Here is a 20,680-nt window from a genome sequence, read left to right as displayed (position 1 = left end):
CGTATTGGGAGCCAGTGAAGCGTAAGAATTATGTGCTCCCTCTTTTGAGTACCAGTCAAGAGGCGAGCAGCGGCATTCTAGGCCAGCTGAAGATGCTCGGTGGAGGCATGAATTATTGTTTCAAAGTGCTCATGAGAAAGGAGATGCTTTACTTTTTGCAAGCTACCTGAGATGAAAGAAACTGGATTTAACAACAGTACCAATTTGCCGGTCCAATTTCAAATCACTGTCTAGTTTAAGAACCATGTTCGAGACTGTTGGATCAAGATAAGGAGCCCGGGGGCCCAAGTCTGCAGGATGGAATGTACAAGGGCCACTGGGACCAAACACCATCACTTTAAATGTGATACATGAAACAAGTGTCCTAATGTCGAAACCTTATCGATGAAATGTAAGAATAAAATAAAAAAACATTTTATGTGACTTCTCCTGAACTGAACATTGGGCAAGCCTCCTCCCTGCCCATCTTCAAAACCCTCCTCAAAACTCACTTGTATTCTTTGGCATTCGACTCAGCATGGCTTAGTTTTGTTCTTGGTTTTACTGTTTGGTGCTTTCTACCGCCTTTATTACCGATTTGGCCGGAGCTGGAATCGAACCCGGTACCTCTGCACTGTGAAGCCGACGTGCTAACCACTGGACCACCGGGCCGCCAGCCTAAATGCATTTCCAACAAATTTTTCCCCTCAATATTTCAGCGCTACTTGCCTGTGATTTAATAAATGTAGCAAAACGTCTATTGCTGCGCCAATGGCAAGACCTATTTCAACCACAAAAATCTTACATCCACAGTTTGAGATACAAGAGTTTTGAGTTGCAAACGCTGTCAAAGAACAAATCAAGGTTGTATTTCAACGCAACACTTTCTAACTTCACACACTCACACGAAACACAGGGCCACTTGTCCACAACATCATACATTATTAGTCAGCTAGAAAAACTCCCGCACATTATTTAAAAAAAACATCTACAAGTTCAAGGTAACAATTCATTTTTTTCCCTCTTTGTTTTTAAACTATTTACTTCTGTGGGCATATCCCAGTGAAATAGAAAAACAACAACGTTCACATTGAAGACGGTTAGCGTAGTAGCTAGTCATAAGTCACGCATGAGCGGCATGAGGGTAGTAAATATGCAAACGGCTTGGTGACACCTCATGCAAACACACTCACACTCACACACACACTGTTCTGAAGTCCACACCAGTGACCTCCAGAGAGGACTGGATCCTTTCAGGAAAACGTTTTTAAAGCCTCCATGTACAAGAGTTGCATGGTAAACAAGGAAGGCCTCCAATGTTTGGTCCAGAGTGTCCAAAATGTCCAACTAGCAGACGATCACATTTTGCTTTCCTTACATACGTTGTGGTGCGCATCGGTACACTCCAGAGGCTGCATCAAAATTCAAGTGTGGCAGTCTAGTGTCATGATGACAAACTTACAGGCACAAATGCACTGTTATGGAGGGTGTCTGCAGGATGAACGGGAAAGAGTTGGCATACGTTTGACCTCATGAGCTAAATTTTGATTTTTTTTTTTCAAATCAGATATATGGGCTCGCCCAGTGGGTCAAAGAGTTTTTTTTTAAACTAAGTACCGCCTAATAAAAAATACATAGCTCTCCAAGTACATGACCAACTTCCAAATACAGTACCATAATTGCATTAGCATGATCGTAAGCTTGAATGGAGGAGCATTTGAAAAACTATTTTAAGGATTTTTTTTTCAAAATGTATTACGCACAATTGAATGCAAATTTTACCGAAACAGTTTTAAAATATTCTATTACACCCTGAACATCTCTATTATTCATGAATTTGAAGCGTCGTTTTTTTTATACTTGGTGAGGTTTTGATCATTCATTGCAGTATTGCGCCACATTTTGGAGACATTATGTTCATGTTACAGATTCTTCAAATTTCCCACACTTTCACACGGCTGTAGTCCCGACTCCGTTATGACTCTGATACTACCTTTGAAGCTGGAAAGGCCATCCACACATTCCGAACATTGTCGGCTTTCTCAGACGGTGTGAAAGGGGTTTGTGATTGTCATTAATTTGTTGGGCCTTTGGAAGCTTTCATGGTTATGGATGGATGCTTCTTGTGTTCTTTGGCACTCTGCTTGTTGCGTGTTGGCGGAAGACGAATTACACAGCAGAGGCCCGACTACACACACAAAAACCAATTTGCCTGTCTCCTCCTTGCATTGCCTTGGACTGTAAACATTAAGATTCACTTTTGTTTTTTACATTGTCTTCAGTCACATTCAGAATCCAAACAATTCTGGACGTGGACCAGGAGTATGTTTTATCTGACATTCCTTAGTTGGTCACACACTTGGTGTCAGTAAGTCTGTCAGGCACTAAAAAAGGAGTTTTCCCAAAAAGTCAACCGAGTTTTGATGATCCACTAATGCACAAACACAACAAAACGTTTAAAAATCCATCAGCCAATGGAAGCAGGTTATTCCCGTGCATTGTAGTTCCTGCCTCCCACCGCCAGACGTCAGTGTTGTACTTCAGCAATAGACGTGATACTACAAGGAAGTCAGGGAAGGTGATGCAGGAGCGGGCAGTCTCAATCTTCTGTGTCCTTGTTTGTTTGCCAGCATTATAAACAAACCAAGAAGTAGTAAGGCAGCTCCTCGTCTTATTTTGACCTGGAAAGATACAAGTGGAAACATTTAGATTATGATACACAAAAACCCTGCTTGTGCGTTCAGGGACAGCAATATATTATTGGGTTGATTCTTGTTATGATGATGATGATGAAAATCTGATGTAGTGGAGAAAAAAAAACAGAGTAGACTCGTAATCGTCGTCAGTTAATTTGCATCTCAGATTAAAAAAACAAAACAAAAAAAACGTAATAAAAAGCTGTTCCAGTGTCATTTTTTTCTGGAATAAATGGAATAAATTAGTCTTGCAGATCCCTTTTTGTTGTTTTTTTTAAGCAGATAAAATTACTGATTGATTTTGTGTGTGTGTGCCAGGGGGGGCTATGTGTGAAAACGGCGAGATATATTTCCTCCGGGACACAACAATTTATTGGTCCCTCTGGCTAAAGCCAATAAAAACCAAAGTGAAAGAACAACAGCTCTGGGAACAATGAGAGCATATTGATGTGTGTGTGTGTGTGTGTGTGTCACTATAAGTGTTATAAGTGTGACAGTCGTTGCGTGAAAGCGGGCTGATGATTTACGATAGGTGTCATCGCCTCCACCAAGGCGACATCAAACTACATCCTGGGCTTTTATTTCCTTTTCGTCTTGGTTTCGTCTGTTCTTCCTTTCACCATCCTGATCTTAATGAAAGCATTCAAACGCATAAGCGGACATCTGCGTTCTTTCTGAATTGAGTAAAATGAGGTTTGTAAAAGCTCTGGCTCCAGGTTTAAGTTGATTATTCTTGATTACGTTTGTTCGTGCCCTTTCAAACATAATGCTGCAAGGTGATCGGTTTTTTTTTGTGTGTGTGTGTGATTGACAATGAAAGGCATCGCTCGAGATATGCCGATCATGTACTTTTCTTCGGGAAGTGGGCCGAGTACGATCATGGGCCGAGTGGTCAGAGCGCTGCAATTTTTTTATTATATGTAGCAAGTATCCCTTAATTGTGTTTTTTTAGGTCCACGCTCTCGCTGTTTCGCAGGTTTATTTAGTACAGTTCATACTTCTATGTTGCTCTGCCTCCGGTTTATCGTGGCCGTAATTCCACAGTCGACCACTACATGGCGAAACATTGTAAAAAATGACGAATGAAAACAGGAAACTGGTATTTCAGCTCCGGCGAGTTTTTGCTGAAGATTCTTGAAAGTCGATCCCCTTTAATCCTGCTTTTTATGCCTACAGAAAGTAGTGACTGTAAATTCATTTTATAGTGTACATCTGGCAAGGATTACTGATATGTATATTGAGACATGATGTGTTTGAAGACCTTGAGGGGGGGGGAAAAAACGAAGAGCCATAAATGCTATAAAAACATGGTGTGGGTGGTCTGGAACGTTGTGATCTTTCATGAAATGCTTTGTAATTACACATGTGCTACTTACATGTACATGGGCTGTAGTTGAAGGTGGGAGGTCTTCTGAGGCCCCTGGTAGCCGTACGAGTCGAATCCGCCTATAAAATCAACTGTACAGGGAAGGAATAGCGTCCATTAATTATCCCATGGTAACTTATGCCCTTTGGCAGGTCTCTCGCTGTGTGTTGCAAAGCTATTTCGGCATCAAGACACGCGCATGTGAGCGCGTAGCCATTTATTTACAACGCCTTGGGAACGCACGTACACGCAGACCCTAAATTATCTCGGATGGAGCAGCCGGCAGGTGGTTGCTTGCATCAGAGTCGGATGCTTTTTCACTTTGATGTCAGAGAGCTCCTTAAAAGTCACTTCCACCCGCGCCGCACAGGATTTATTCCCGGGAAATTTGCAGACGCTCATGCGGGATAGAGCCATCACATAGAAACCAGTTGTTAAGGTAACAGCTGCAGGTTTCAGAGGAAATATCACTGAATTGAATGAAACGTCGGGAAATTGAAGGTGTGTTTAGTGTTGATGGCAGAAATTAAGATTTTACCAACAACAATCAGCATTTGAAAGCAGTCTAGTGCAAAATACGAGTTTCTGACAAGATCACTTCACCAGCCAGGGGAACTCAACTCTGTTTTATTTCCCGTGGTCTGCACAGCAGTGCCTTTCATTTTGTGGGAAATGGAACTCTATTTTATTTGAGGCAGTGCAATCCAGTCATGCAGACACAAAGACTTTCACGACTACTGTAAGTGACTCAGTAAAACTGCTGAAATATTACAAATTTTTCGCAAAGGACTACACCACACGGATGCTCCTTATATTGCTGATTTATGGTGTTCTCATTATGTGTTAGCATGAAGCTAGGGTACGACAAGTAAAATTCTGCGGTTGTTTAAAATGCACAACATATCGACGGCAGCGTTAGCACGTCATTGCCGTTTTGCATTGTCTGTTGGTTTTTAAATGCCATACACATGTAATTCTCTTTGTTTGATGTTTACTTTGACCAGTCGTTTGTGATCTTCCAAACGTCTGTTTTTTAAAAAGTGAATTCACTCGCACCATCGTGTAAATATCAGATGTTTGCTCAAGTCAAAGCAAAAAAAAAGACAAGATGACGTTTCTCAAAAAAAGACATTTGACATTTAATCAGAGTAGATATATACACAAAACTTTCTTTACTTTATTCCCGGCGTGGTCACAAATAGTCCAATAATCCTTTTCATGTATTCATGAGCGAGACTGATTATAAAACGCAACAGGACAACCGCTAATCTTTTGTCTGCCGACGGTGTCATTGGATCACGGGCGCCCGCCGCAACTAGACACCGCCGGAATTCCGTATTTTGACGCGTCCAGAGTTTTTCCCGCTGACTCATGCTGCAGTCCGGTAGTCCCTGACGGCGTCTTGACACACAACCTGTGTGTGTGTGTGTGTGTGTGTGTGTGTGTTGCCGACATGCAAGGGTTTGATTAGAATGTGGCCGACTGAAGCAGGCACAGACGGAATAATTATCAGACTAATTAGCTTTCTCAGCAGCTCCGAATGTTCACGAGGGCCCTCGGTGAGCATTAGCTTCCTCACCCAAGGCCCATTCAACCCCCCACCCCAACCGCCTCTCTGAATTGGCCGCGATTATTGTTCAGCCCGCGCGTGATCGAGCCGACATTTTCTTCCCCTCGCTGCGTTCAAGAGCGCAGAGGCGATTACGATTGATTCACCACCCCCCCAAAAAAAATTCTGGGGAGAATAATTGTCAACGGTTTTAAATAATGCCCGATATGCATATATCGGGAGTTCCTGAAAAATAGTCACTTATTTCATGCACCCTGTAACCTGATAAAATGATACGCTGTCCACTGTAGCTCACCGCTGTCCCTGAAAGGGTTCAAATGTGACAATGCTCAGTTGAGACCAATCGGTATGCCCTCCTTGTTTCCGTGTGAGCTTTGTGTTGGTTTTAAGAGTGTTTTTACCTCCATACTGCATTAAACGTTTAGCATACAGTGGTGGAACTGGGTTTGAAACAAAAATGGGCTTCAGTCGTGGCCCCAAGGATTTTTTTTTAAAATTCAGCACCCCAAAATTCATCCTGTGCCTGCGTGGGTTTTCTCCGGGTATTCCGGTTTCCTCCCACATTCCAAAAACATGCATGATAGGCTGATTGAACACTCGAAATTGCCCCTCGGTGTGAGTGTGAGCGCGCATGGTTATTCGTCTCTGTGTGTGCCCTGTGATTGGCTGGCAACCGGTTCAGGGTGTCCCCCGCCTACTGCTCGAAGATGGCTGGGATAGGCTCCAGCATCCCCCACGACCCTTGTGAGGATAAAGCGGATCAGAAATTGGATGGATGGATAATTCAGCAACATGGACTCTTTCTATCATAAGGAGCGCCACAAAAAAAGTTGGCCATTTTGATGTCAGGTAGCCATTTCAGAGCATTGAGCAGAAAAATCTGCAAAAATTCAGACCCCAAAATGAGGTTGAAGAACTGTCAGACGGTTACCAAATGTGATCAATATAACTCAACGCCCTGTGGTTTGAGACTTCAAATTCAGAGCATTTGTGGTAGAATGCAGGAAGGCCGCATTAGGAGGGACACGTCGTGTTTCAGACACGAGCGAGCCGCGCAGAAAGTAATCCGCCGAGGCAGGGTTTGACTGACAGATCCATTAGCTCCAAGGCTTATCAGAAAGCGAATTACTGTAACGTAATGAAAAACGACTTTTACGAACACCGTTTTCGACGTGGAAATCATTTTTAATGCCTTTATTTATTTTTCAGGAGAACGGTGGAGAACTTAGCCGAGCAGCGATGTTGTGTGAGTTGACACAGTTCAACTGTTTTTTTTTTTTTTTGTATATGGAAAACAATGAAAAGAAAATGAATGGAGCATTTCATTCCAACTGCAGGATTACCAAGATGCTCTTAATCTTTGTCACGTGTGACCCAAGATGAGTTTTATGGCCCGCGAACACAAAATTAATTGCTAACGATTTTAAACTGAAGATGTGGGGATAAAAAAAGCCTGTTTTACTCTTCCAAAGAGCTCGTTCAGCTCTCTCGGTGCTTGGCGATGCCAGTGGCCGAAATGCCGTATTTAAGCAAAGGGCATCCCTGCAGGATATCAATTATTCAGACTCTGAACTAAGCGCTATTACCTCGGTGGATTGTAAAAGTTTGGTCATGTCTCAATAACCTCGAAAAATACAACCAGGCCCATGAAATCAAACTTTTGCCTCACTTTGGCTTGCCAAAGAATATCCATTGTCTCGTTCCTTGCCGGTCAGCGCTGTCGGTCATTCCGCATATATTACTGAATAAAACATGGCGGCTCATCGATCCACCATCAGAACTTCTGATGCGATTTAGCTCTACTGATGGCCTTGGGCGTATTTAATACATGGTGAGATTTACCAGAATGCAAGGTGTTTAAAATGTTGTCATCGCGAACGAATGTAATTAATTATTTTTTCCTAACATGGTTTTACACTTGAGTGTGCTTCAGTACACCCTCGAGATGTTTGAAAAGATGACACTGATAATATCTTTGGTGTGTCATTCAAGGGTAGTTGCATGGCAACTGCGTGAAAGACTGTACATACACAAGAAATGCAAATTCAAGAATTTATGAGACTGTCGAGCCCCGTTGAAAAACAACCTGGAAATCTTTCTGTATATATTTTTGGTTGTATTTTTATTTCACGCAATGTTTTCTGCCATTTGGTAGGGAGAGTCCATTTTCATTTTGCAAAGATGAACTTCAGATTTCCCCTCACTCTGTAGGAGCCGTGCGGGTATTCAGTCGCCTCAAGATTGAAAGTTTGAATGTTTTCTTCGACAATAATGAGGGGAACAGAGTCAGGTTAGACCAGGGGTGTCAAATTCATTTTTGTCCGGGGCCACAGTGTAGTTGCCCTTCACCGTGGACGGCCATTATGACTGTGAAACCGTATAAAGAAATCAATAAAAAACGTTTCTTCCACTATTTAAGTGACTGTAATGAGGGCATTTGGTAACAAGAAAATGCTGACAACAGCTCTTTTATTACATATGATCATTTTAAATTGGGGTACAGATTTTAGGAAGCATCATGGAAGTTGACATGCTTGATTGGCTTTCACGGCCCACATAAAATTGTGTGGTGGGCCAGATTTGGCCCCCGGGGCCTTGAATTTGACACCTGTGGGTTAGACGCATTTGAGTAAACCTGCTTTGTAAAGACTGGATGACTGTCATGCTGTGGCGCAGAAGGAACTGGTCAGCCCTGAAGTTGATTGGGGGTGGTTCATATCGGCCTACAGTATTAAACTCTTTAGTCAGCGCTTTCTTTTATTGTTTGCATCACTCTGGTTTTTTTTTAGAACGACTTCTGCATGATAATGTTACTCCAGTCATTTTCTTTTGTCAAGCCATTTTGTCCGCAATGGGTCATCAGTGTAAACGCAGACTTCAATGTGGATGACACCAAAACTTGTCAGTTGGGGCACCCAATATATACCACAGACGTGAATGTGTGTGTGTGTGTGTGTGTGTGTGTGTGCGTGCGCGTGTGCACTCACAGCTGTCCTCCTCCTCCGAGATGAGCTTGACCACGTAGCAGGCGTAGATGAAGCCCGCCAACTGGAGGAAACACAAAAAGATATGAAAGCGTTGAGGGAGGTGACCTCGGCACAGGCAGCAAAGTCCTCGAAGCGCCGCCAGTTCAGTCGAAGAAAAGGAACGGCCCGTGGAAGTGGATCAGAACGCCGCGTTATCTCCGACCGCTTGGACAAATGCGCACAGACACACACACATACATAAAAGAGCCTTGGCATTTTCACCGACACGAGGTGAAAACTCAGAGAGAAAGCTTCGATCGTTCTATAGGTAGCAAAGCCCGGGATTACACGGATCCCAGAATCCGACCTAAGATCGGAATTCTTTTGCGCTCTGATCTGCCTTCTCATTGGCGGCTTGTATCCATGGTAACCAGGAGGAGGGTTCCGATTGGGGCAGATGCGCGGGAAGCGGCGGTCAAAGGCTGGCCTCATCAAAAACAAAGTCGACGTGCAGAAACCGGCGGATGAATGAGTTAGCGAGTGACCCCCGCTTAATGCTGGCATTTCGAGACAACGTTGACCCGCTTCGCTATTCGCCAAAGCGGCGTGCGCGAAACAGCTCGATTCGGCGGTCCGCTTTTGTCTCAAGGTCTCGACCTGATTTAGTGTAAATAATGTTCACATCCCAAAGCGGCCGGCTTGCCTTGATGCTCGCCTCGCCTTCCGTCGCCCACGTTCTCGCGATGACTGACAAGTCAATTAGTGAGAAGAAATAAAGTGCTTTGAGGCGTTGCCAAGCAGTTGAGTGGCACAAAGTAGAAGAATACAGTTTAACGCATTCAGGGACAGCAGTACTCTAGTGCAGTGATCCCCAACCTTTTTTGCCCACAGACCCGTTTGATGTCAGACAATATTTTCAGGGACCGGCCTTGAAGTCGTGACGGATAAATCGGACAAAATAAAAAGATATACATGAAAACGGTGGTATTTTCGAAACCTAACAATAAACACGAATCACGACACGAGGAACATCCGACCTGGTCGCAACACTCTCTGGTCGCTATGGTAACGTTAAAACGTGCCTTCAAATTAAGATCGCTACAAGCTAAGCTTGAAAGCAACAAGAAGCTGTAGCATCCATTAACGAAAAAGAGATTGGCTCTCTTCTCCTGTCCCATGTAAATCCGCTTCAATTCCAAGCCGCGACTCCCAGTTTCACATACGGCGTAAATACAAAGCGTATGAAAAATACGACTCACCATCGGCGCATATTATGCAGAGTGGGGTGGGAATCTCCCGTCGAGATAAATCCGTCTTTTAAGAAATACTCCTTATACTGTCTATTAAATGCAGCCTTCTCTTTCTTGAAAGTCGCAGGCTCCTCTTCTGTTTCCGAGCTGGGCCTTTTCCACTTCCCAAAGGAACTTTCCAAAACCTTTGTTTTTAACTTGTTTTGCTATCTCCCAGGTTTCATTTTAGCGGTAACCCATCACGTGACGCCTTGATCTGCGTCGTAAGTGACATACTGTCGACGGGTGTAACAGAGAATCGGTAATTTTTCCAAATAAAGCATGTTTCAGATTCCGAAATAAATAAAACGGAAGTAATGAAAGGTATTTATTCTTTCTTTTGGGTCGGAACCAAATGAGGCTTCTTGGCTCTGTTTGTTTTCGAAATATTCCCGGCTAACAGAAAACGCTGTAATATGCCTGCCAGGCCAGTAGCTGGTGATGTCGCCCAAAAAAACTGCTAACCTGGCAATCTGTACATTTTTCAATCGATGCCAGCCGTACGACATCACGGCGTTTGTTGTTCTCGACCGGATGCTGAAGCAGCGTCCGTTCTGCCATCGGCAGGCTCATCGCCTCTGAAAATGGCTGACCACTTTTGTGTGGCCGGCTGCAGGGAAGCGCGAGCACCCCCACCCCTGCTGCGATGCACATTAATATCCTGTTAATATTCCGAGCCACTCAAGTATTTCATCTCCGTGTTGATGCATGTAAACACAATATCCTGTTGACAAAAAAAAGGTTGCCTGGTTATATTGTCTCCTGATGAAGAAAGCCCAGTCAGATACAAAGTCACACCAATAGTAGCGCATTTCTCATCTTACCTTTGCTGGTGTTGATACTTTTTTTGTTTTTTGCACCTCATTTAAAAAAAAAAAAACACTCGTAAATTTGGTGGAAAATAAGCAAAACGTTTTTTTCAAATACATGCTGCTTTCCCTCTGCCAAGGGAGGTTAATTCCTATCAGGTTCGTCCTAAGATTTGTTGCTATGCAACTTCTCATTTACAGTTTTACAAATAAAATGGATGATGCAGAAAAGCAACCAAGCTTTCTTCATTTCTTTACATTCCATGAATTCGATTACGGTCGTCGTAGCTATTAAGGGGAAGGCTGCAGCTTATGTGAAACAACTGCACTGATGGTGGCATTATCCGTTTTCCGAATTATGGTTACCTAGTAACTAAAGGGGGGGGGGCGAAGGAAGGTTGTTCGGGGCGAAAGCGGGAGCAGTTTAGCCTATCGAGAAATAATCGTTCCAACTTTGACTCGCAACAGGCACACGTGTAAATCAGGGCGTTAAGGGGAAGCGCTCGTCGAGAGAACGTCATCGCCCCATTTAGAAGATGGGCTGCTTAGCAGGTGTTGGTTCTCACCACAAAATGTTTGTCACCTCAAACGCTTCGAAGAGAACGATATGAGCAATGAATGTTATTGCCATGCTGCAGAAGGTGGCGACAAATATTTCCTTTCAGAGTGTTACAAAATGTTCTCGACAAAATATTCACAGTAGGCTTTTCGTACCTTTTTTTTCCCCCCGAGCAGGAACATTCCGCCTGATTATTAATCCCTCCCGTGCTCTCGCCGCTGATAAATTGCGCTGTCACCAAGGTGTCTCATTTGACAGGAAATAAATCTGTTAGCGTATCGAGATTTTACCCTAATAGGCATAAGAGCTTCATTTCACTAGCATGATTCAACTATTGAAGCAAAAAAAGTACGGCGTAACACATGAACCCTTTCTTGCGCAAATAATGACAACCTGATCAACCGTCCACTGGAGGAACCGCTGACCCCGAAAGGGTTCAAAGCAGTTCGAAGCCTGCACAGACTGAAAACGTCTTGTTGAACTGAATCAGGGACAAAATGTCCTTCTCGGACAAACCAAACGAGACCCGCGCAGGTTATTACTTATTCATCAAATATGGGATTAGCGCAGCTAGAGCACAGTGGCTGAGTGACGCGCCGTGGCATTGTTCTTTCTCCTTCCTTGATCTTTGAATAATAAGCGGCCGCCGCAAGCACTAATCCGCCCTGAGGTAAACCTGCTCCCGGGGATGTTTTGACCCTAACGATGGCATCGGGGGCGCAAAGGACGTCAACGTCGTGTGCATGAAATGAAAACATACAGACTGCAGGCCGGAACGCTGGTGCGGATTTACCGCCCACGCTTCGTCCCTCTGACTGTGGTCACTTGAGGCGTTATTATCAGTCCTGTCGCCACCAAGCATTGCACTTGTCAAAAGCTATAAAGGCCAGTAAAGTCAGGGACAGCTTTCTGGCAGCCATCTGTATGGGAAGGGAAGCGGTGATTCATAACCTGGTGTGCCGTCTGAGGTCGTCAGGTGTGCCCCCCCCCCCCCAAAAAAAAAGGAATCGGGGAAGAAATCTTCACATCACATGATGACTGCATTTGGCTTTCGAGAAAATTACAGTGCATTAGAAGTTGTGATTTTCTGATGACGAAAAGTAGGTTGATTTGAGTGCAGGCTCCGGCCAACCAAAAACAAGAAAAGATGATTTTTGGCTGATGAAATAATCCTGTTCGGGGTTTTTTTTCCTACCACTCACAGAAATTACACTCAAGACCCAACCGACTGGAAGCCCGGTCTTAAAAATGCCTCTCGTCTCAATTACTGCTCTCATTGTGCAGGAGAAGAAGCAAAAGAATTCCCCCCCCCCACCACCGAGCTGAAAACGTGGCGCCGCAACGCCTCCACAACACCGAAACGCTCCTCCTGCTCGCTTTCAGATCAGAGCTTCATGTCGAAATGATAACGCCAGCTCCTCTGCGTTTGATGATTTCGCCCATTAAGAAGTAAGGTATTCAATTGTCATCTGGAGACAACAAGGCAAAGCAGTCTCGGGAATTTTTAATCTAGTCTTTAGCTGCAGAGAGGAAAAGCTTTTGTCGTCCCTTCTTTGTCTTGCTAATGAGTCGTCAGGTAGCGCACGGCGGCAAGCGACGACGGCAAAACTCTTCTCTCGACGCTGTGTGATCTCATGAGAATTTGGCACCTGGACCGGTTGAGTCTTGCAAAATGTACCCTCGACTTTGACTTAAACCTCCAAGGAATCAGAACCAAATTGAAAGAAATGTACTCGGCATCAGCTGACCTTTTCCCATCCATTACAGCACATGTGTCAAAGTCAAGGCCCGGGGGCCAGATCTGGCCCGCCACACCATTTTATGTGGCCCTTGAAAGCAAATCAAGCATGTCAAGTTTCATGATGCTTGCTAAAGTCTGAACCAAAATTTTGAATCTTCATATGTAATCCCTAATAACAGTCACCATTTGTGACTTCTGATTGTAAAACTAGGTATTCATCAAATTTTTTGGTGCGCTGTGTATGCAATACATATATGTGGAGGGGATTCAACATTTATATGGTTTCCCAAAATTCATAACGGCCCTCTGAGGCAAACCGTAACGACAATGTGGCTCGCGACAAAAACAATTTTGACACCCCTGCATTACTTTAATAACATAAGTTAGACTGTACTAAATCATTACCATCCATCCATTTTCCGATCGGCTACATCCTCACAAGGGTCATTCACTGACTGACATTCACATGATGCTAGCTCCAAATTGTCATGTCAAGTCTGCATACTTGCGACAATTACGATACTTTGTCCCACCCCGACAGTACAGAGCATTACTTTTGAAAATTCCTGTAGCAGCAGGGTTTCACATCACATTTTTGTACACCCCAACCTTGATTTAACAGACTTGACAAGCAAGCCTGCATAGCAAACTACAGAATAATTACAACATAACCGCCGGACTTGAACAGCGAGCGGAGGTGCAGAATGAATACCTTTCAGAACTTTGACAGCTTTTCTACCAATTTAAGCCGCCCGGGCCGGGCCGGGCCAAGTCTGTCGACGAAGCGGTCAGGTTTCGCGATGTGTGCGCGCTCATGAGGCATGACAGCCTTTCCGCGCACCAATTACGGTGAGATGGTGGTACAGCTGCGTGGCGGCCTGGCACTCCGCCACGCTATAAGTATCACTGTCAACTGCCACGGCGGCGCGAGGCTGTCATCCAAAGAGACGAGAGTGCACAGGCACCCACTTCACCTGAAGCGTTTCTTCATTCCTGCTGATTTAATAATGAATGCCCTCGCGCAGATATTGTATATGGATGTATATGCGGCGCTGTATTCAACGCAAGCGCATCCGTATTGGCATGCGCGAGTGGACAAGCGAGCTCGAGACTGTGATGAGAGGTGAAAGGCCTCCGTCAATCCCGCTCTTTATTTCGCTCCCTGTTGTTTTCTCTGATCCTGCTAATGATCTCGGTTTTGCCGCAGAGGAAAGGTTCCGGAGGGCCAAGCCATGAGAGGGGTCGGGGTGGAGCGACGGGCAGCGGGAAATCGTTTTGGCAGAGATGAAACGAAAAGAAGGCAGTATCTCGGAAGAGGCTTCATGTCTAACTGAGCAAAGTGTAGATTCTGTGTTTACTCCGTGCTGCGCTAGCTTGAAGTTCTAACTGACTATTTGACACATTTTTCTGGAAAATATTTGGAGTCGTTGTGAGACGCAATGTCAAAGAGTAGTTGTATGTATTGTTCTGCCCACAGTAAAAGTTTCAAAGGCATTTCATCCGGTTAAAAGGGAAAAAAAAGGGGCTTCAAAACATTTGTTTATGTGAAACGTCATAATTCATGTTATTCCATGCAAAAGGGTAATTGTGTTTAAAATAATTTCCATCTAGTCAGCGTTATTTACTTGTATTTTATTCCTAAAACGTTTGCAATCGCAGTGTATTGTGGGTAATAAATATCGTGCTTTGTCAGACCTGGTCTGACTGTGGTCATTCAAATTGGCCCTCCTGTGTTACATTCCTTTTCTGTCCACCTTCAAAAGCAATGTCTGTAAGTTGGATTGTGTTACTGTTTAGAGGTATTTAGAAATCTGTTTTGGAGATAATTTTTGTGTTGTCCCTGAAACATGCTAGCGCGGAGCACAGTGTACGAACGTAGCAATCCTGCTAAGTTAGTGCTAACGAGCTAATTAGCATGCGAAAGGATCGCGAAAATGCTTTATCATTGGCACACTTAGAGCTGCGTTTTGTTGTTTGGCACTGGACGATTTGTGTTGCATTTATTTGGTTACAAGAAGCGAATGCATGTTTTAATTTTTTTTTTTAGAGCTGTCAAGTGATCAAAATATTAAATAAAATATCGAATTAAATAAATAAAATATAAAATATCGAATTAAAAACCCAAATGTCATAATTAACTCTAATTAACTCAAAATTAATCGTGATTACTCGCACATCGAAGGTAAACTAGTACTCAGCCTATAGTGGATTTAAGCCATGGTTGCATATTTCGTTTTTCTCAAGTTTGCTTTGAACACAGCAGTCAGGCTATGTTGATTCTGTTGGTCCTTCTTGCGCGGAACTCTCTTTACGGTTTTGTGTAGACATCATTTCGGCTGGCTACACTTGGTTCGAGGCACAACACAACACTGGAGATACGACTGCCCTGCTGAAAACTCTCACGTGCCTCAGCGCACCGTCACTGTCAAACAAACACAGATAAGCTCCACCCCCTTTATTTATATGGACACGGAACACTGTAACCTTCCACACAAAATAGTTCCAAACAAGTAACAATCGCGTCAGTGACATACATCGTATTCGACAGGCTACCCGCTCTTTATTCACCAGAGGCTCATCAACCTCGTCTCTTATTTCTCTCCCGAAACGGTGTCTTCTCTCACTTGGTGTACCTTAGCCTTCCCCGCTACGTACAACCTCAGTACACAGCTTGTAATGGAGGCTCTCGCTGGCAATCCGTAGTGGAGTCGTTCGATGCAATGCGAATGATTTCAGCTTGAGTCGAGCTGTGGACAATGTTGACAGGCTTGCATGCAGTAGCCATACATTTAGCGATGGCTTCAGCAAATTTGTTCTTCGTCGTGTCATCCATTTTCTTCGCTTTGAAATGATCCATAGCCGTCTGTCTGAGACGAGTACTCACGTCAGCTGTATGCTTGGCCATTAAGCGGTATTTCAGACTCGACATGCTATGATGATGCTCAGTTTACGACTGCAAAACATCCAGGTAACTTTGGTCTTGTCAGTGGAACAATCTGGCAACTTTTTAAAAGTAAACTTTCCTTTCATAAACTCTTTAAAGTATCCGTTTTCGGTGTCTCGTGAAATTCTGCAGCGCGCTTGTTGTTTTGTTTCTGGTTTATTTATCGAGCAACGTAAAGTCCGCTGTGACGTGCGCCGCGTTAATCTCACGAGAAAAAATTTAATCACGTTAAAATTCATTTAAATTAATGATGCTTTCTACTTGTACCTACATGCATGTCAGGTTCACTGAAGACTCAAAGTCGTCATAACCGGCGGCGTTAAGCTAATTGGCCGATGTGTATGTTATCCCAAGTTGTTTCGATGATTGTCGGCATGCTGTTGTGTAAGCCAGTTCTGCTATGCACTTTATCTCCTTTTTTTCAGCGTGAAATGATCCCCAAACCTTGGAGAGTCTCTTATGCGATTTTTTTTTTCTCCCCGCATCAACTTATCTCACGTCAGCAGTAACATAAAAATGGTCACTGGAGAGCTGTGGGATAAAGATTTTGCTTCGAGTTATACAAATAAATCGTCGCAGCCCTAATCACGCCATTCCAAACGTATTATGATAAGATGTAAAAGACTGGATGAAGAGACGACCCATCAAGTTAGGACCGTTTACTCGAAATGCTCTCTCGAATTGACGAAAGCAGCGCCAGAATTGGATTGCGATTGTACTTACGGCCAGGAGTATCTGCAGTGAGGAATGAGCCACTTCCACAAACTGAAAGTCCATCAGGCACCCAGATATCGATATGTATCGGTGGTCCTCGGGGGCCCAAGAAGGAGGTGGGCTGATGGGGGTCACCCTGCACCCAGGGCCATTCTCCATCCACCAGGAGCGATGCATGGACAAGTTGAAGGTGAGGACAAGGTCAGAGTCCTGGGGAGATGGAGAGAAAGCGAGCCAGAGGTGAAACTAGCGTAGCGGAGGAAGGATGGGCGACGGCAGAGGACGAATGTCAAGCCGACTTTTAAACGCATTTTAATTAAAGCCAAACTGTTTGTCATCTCCGGGGCGGCGAGATGAAGAGATATAAAGAAAGCGGAGGAATGTTGGTGGCTAAAAATAAATCATAAAATGTAGAAGCTCCATTGAGGCAGCAAGAGAGGGATGTTAGGATCACAAAAAGATTCGGCTACAAAACATATAAAAAGCTCTAATGATGGTTTTAAATAGCCGAGGCGTGAAGTATGTACTGCCGCTGCAAGCCATCTTAATATTATTGAGATGGCACGACGGCAGGGGGTGTCAAACTCATTTTTGTCACGGGGCACTTTGAAGTTACGTCTTCGATCGGAGGACCATTACGACAGTGAAACCGAATAATCGATCAAATTGATAGATTACTAATTTTGAAATCAGTCAACTGTTTTTTTGTTTCTTCAATTATTGCCCGAGTGTAAACAAGATTTTAAAAAAAATTATATTTATCACACCTGACAATTTGACATTTCGGTTCAGATTTGAGCAAGGATCATGGAAGTTGACACGTATGATTTGCTTTCGTGGGCCACATAAAATGACGTGGCGGGCCGGATCTGTCCCCCCGGGCCTTGAGTTTGACACCTGTGCACTACTACAGTATTGAACCATCCTAGTTGTGCCTTAATCAACTGCCGATCAACACGTCCTTGGCGGCCACGTATATCGTAACTGTTTGTTCGGTGCACAGTTGTTGAGGATAAAGGTCGGGTGACTCCATTAACAACAGAAGTGAGGACGCCGCTCTGTTCTATTCATCCCGCTGTCACATCTTCACTCGACTGTGCCGCCTCATCCATCCAAAATGTTCATTTTCCCCACTAATGTTCCCACCTAATTAATTTATATGGCGCGTTCCTTTGTCTCCCTCCTTTTTTTTCTTCCTTTTTTGGGTCTCTTTCTCTTCTCGTGTAATGGCTTAATGCCTCATTAGTGCTGCGCTCTGATTAATACCGTCTCCCCTTGTTGTGCTCGTCTTTTGTAATGAGTAAAAATCTCGCGAAATTTCTCGCACGCCGACTGGGCTCCGTCATCACTCTTCATCGGCCTCCCATTGTCACCGCGCTTGCCTCTGATATCCCGCGTGCGCCCCCCCCCCGCCCCTCCCTGCATCCACCTTCCTTTTATCTTCATTTCCGTCTCGCCCCTTGATGCCCGCTCCTGTTATTTTATCTGCCGCCTTGGCTTTAAATGAGCCGCGATCATCCACAACAATCGATAAAGAGCAAATACCAGTGGAAACGTGATGTGTACTTCACTTTTTTGGGGGGGGGGGGCGCGATTAGAGTCACTGAGAACCATTGAGGTTATACAATCAGATATGAAGCGACTTGAGTGTCTTTTATAAGCTTTTTTTTTTTACTCATTTGATGGTAACGAGTTTACATGACCAACCTTGAATGGAAACTCACCGACTTTGCGTACGACAAAGGTGTTCAAGTATATGGAAAATAATTTGAGATTGAGAGCACAAATACCTGGTGCTCTCAGGTCTTTGTCCACGACTTTGCACTAATGCTGCCGCTTCAATGAACCACGTCTGGTCCCCCCAACCCCCTCCGCTCTTTCTCTGTGGTTACGTCTCTCTCCCTTCCTCGCTCTCGCTCAATTTCCCCTCCGTTTCCTATTTCTCTCCTTTTGTCTGCAAGCCTCTTGGGAGTCAGGAATAGAGGAGGAAACGGGGGGCCTTTCAAAACGGTCTTCTGTCTCATGGCCCGATTGTGAACGAGGGACATATTAAGGTGGGGAGGATAGATGGATGGATGGACGGATAGAGGCAAGGGTTCATGCACCTCTCCCGAGGTCAATGCCAGACACTGAAAGAACTTTCAGGATATTTCGTCACCTCCTAGCTGTGGCGATGTAGATCTGAATACTCAAACATATTCATATATATATCGGTGTTCTTCATTAAAATCCATGTGTTACAATTTCTACAATTTTTGCGGATTGTCATCTTTAACTCGCTCACTCCCAAAGACGTTTTTAAACGTCTTTTCAGACTTGGTCTAGAATTGGCTGGTACTGAATGAGTTAAATCAAAGACAAAGCATAAAAATTGTGTGATATGAAATATTCCAATTCATGTTTTTAATATATATAGATTTATATATATATGTTTATAGAAGCACGGTACAGCTTTTAATTGTCCATGGAACGCAAAAATACAAAGAAAAAAGTCAGAACTATATGTGTATGTATAGCGCTGATGCCACTGAACATGTCGAGTGGTTAGAAGTAAAATAAATATTCGGGAATAATACTTTTCCAATTTTTGTAAAATTGTATGTTGCGTTATCTAAACTTATTTACATCGACTGCAGCATATGGGTTAAGAGCGGCCCAAGGGCCACTACGTGACTGCATTGGGCTACTCGGAGTTCTGTGACACTGGTCGGAAATTTCGGGAAGCACAAATTTCAGCACGTTCTTGCGCCTTTAACACCAACCTTTTTTAAAAATGTATTTATTTATTTTTAAGTTTGATCCACTTAACCTTTTCAGGGACAGTGGCTACTACAGTGGACAGCTGATCATGTTATCAGGTTAAATTGATCAATCATCAATGATCGTATGACCGCTCCGCACACTTTTAGTTTTAATCCTTCCATAAGTAGTGGGCTTGAACAAGATATAAAGCCGAGAAAATATCAAATGTTAAGTATGCTGTTTGATTTTATACTGTGGAAGGATAAACAAATAAACAAACATAGAGCTTTATTATATCTTTAGATAAAATCGGGCGGCTCGGTGCGCTAGTGGTAAGTGCGTCGACCTCACAGTGCAGATGTCGCGGGTTTGATCCTGCCTCCGGCCTTCCTGTGTGGAGTTTGCATTCCTGCGTGGGTTTTCTCCGGGTAGTCTAGTTTCCTCCCACATTCCAAAAACATACGTGGCAGGTCAATAGAACCCATGTGATCTTAAGCAGATTAGAAAATGGATGGATAGCAACACAAAATGGCCTCTGCCTTAAAGACCCTGCAAAGTTATTTCATTCTACTGGCTTGAAGATAATTACTGGAAACGTGTAGACTGAGAACTATGTCGTACTCAGTTGAGGAGATCAGTTTAGCACATTTTCTTGATATAATTTATTTATTTATTTAAGCTTGGCTAAAAGCGGCATATGTAATAAAAAACTGATACGATTGGCACCTGTCCGATTTACAAGGTTCAAATGTCTGACAATTGGGGAAAAAAATCTCTCTTGGAGGAGTTTGTTTTTGAAAAATGCCTGGAAAAAAACAGTACAAAAGGGCGGTGCATCCGCAGGTTACAAAAAAACGACACAAAGCGAATGCCCGACAGGTATTTGTTTGAGATCAGCGGCATCCGACCCACCGTAGCTTGTAGCACACACGCAGATCCCCGCGTCACATTTGACCTCGTTTTTGCCTCGTCTAAATATACAACACAGGCTCCGGCGGTCGTGTAGCGAGAATCGGTCAGGCGGTAAATAAACGCCCGCAGTTTGGGCGTCGTGACACAAAAGACACGCTGAGACTGAGAAGCAAGCGAAGTCAGAAAAATAAGCTTGATTCTCAACTGCAGTCAATTTTTCACTCTATTTAACAAACCGTCTCCATCTGCGTTTGTCTCTCGGTTTGTGCCTGTTTTGCACCAAATGTCATCAGTCATGCTGCATCTCCCCTACATTGTTTGCCTGTGATTTCCCACGGGTGCCGGATGGGACGTTAACCCGTAATGCCTCAAGCACCTCTCTTCTATCAAATT

General features: G+C 43.9%; 1 protein-coding gene across 1 annotated transcript in view; it reads right to left on the bottom strand.

The window, feature by feature from the left end:
* Positions 1–686: 686 nt before the first annotated feature.
* Positions 687–20,680, bottom strand: part of nkain2 (sodium/potassium transporting ATPase interacting 2) — a 52,043-nt gene continuing 32,049 nt past the window's right edge. The window contains exons 4-7 of the mRNA XM_052053224.1: positions 16,643–16,843; positions 8,599–8,659; positions 4,052–4,133; positions 687–2,660 (exon numbers count right to left, since the gene is read on the bottom strand). Coding sequence (XP_051909184.1) covers positions 2,651–2,660; positions 4,052–4,133; positions 8,599–8,659; positions 16,643–16,843 — 354 coding nt within the window. The 3' untranslated portion in view covers positions 687–2,650. The remainder of the gene's footprint in view (positions 2,661–4,051; positions 4,134–8,598; positions 8,660–16,642; positions 16,844–20,680) is intronic.

The sequence above is a fragment of the Hippocampus zosterae genome, chromosome 19, assembly GCF_025434085.1.
Source record: "Hippocampus zosterae strain Florida chromosome 19, ASM2543408v3, whole genome shotgun sequence".
NCBI classification, from domain to species: Eukaryota; Metazoa; Chordata; class Actinopteri; order Syngnathiformes; family Syngnathidae; genus Hippocampus; species Hippocampus zosterae.
Note: the sequence above shows the minus strand (reverse complement) of the source record. Positions and strands in the feature narration are given on the sequence as shown.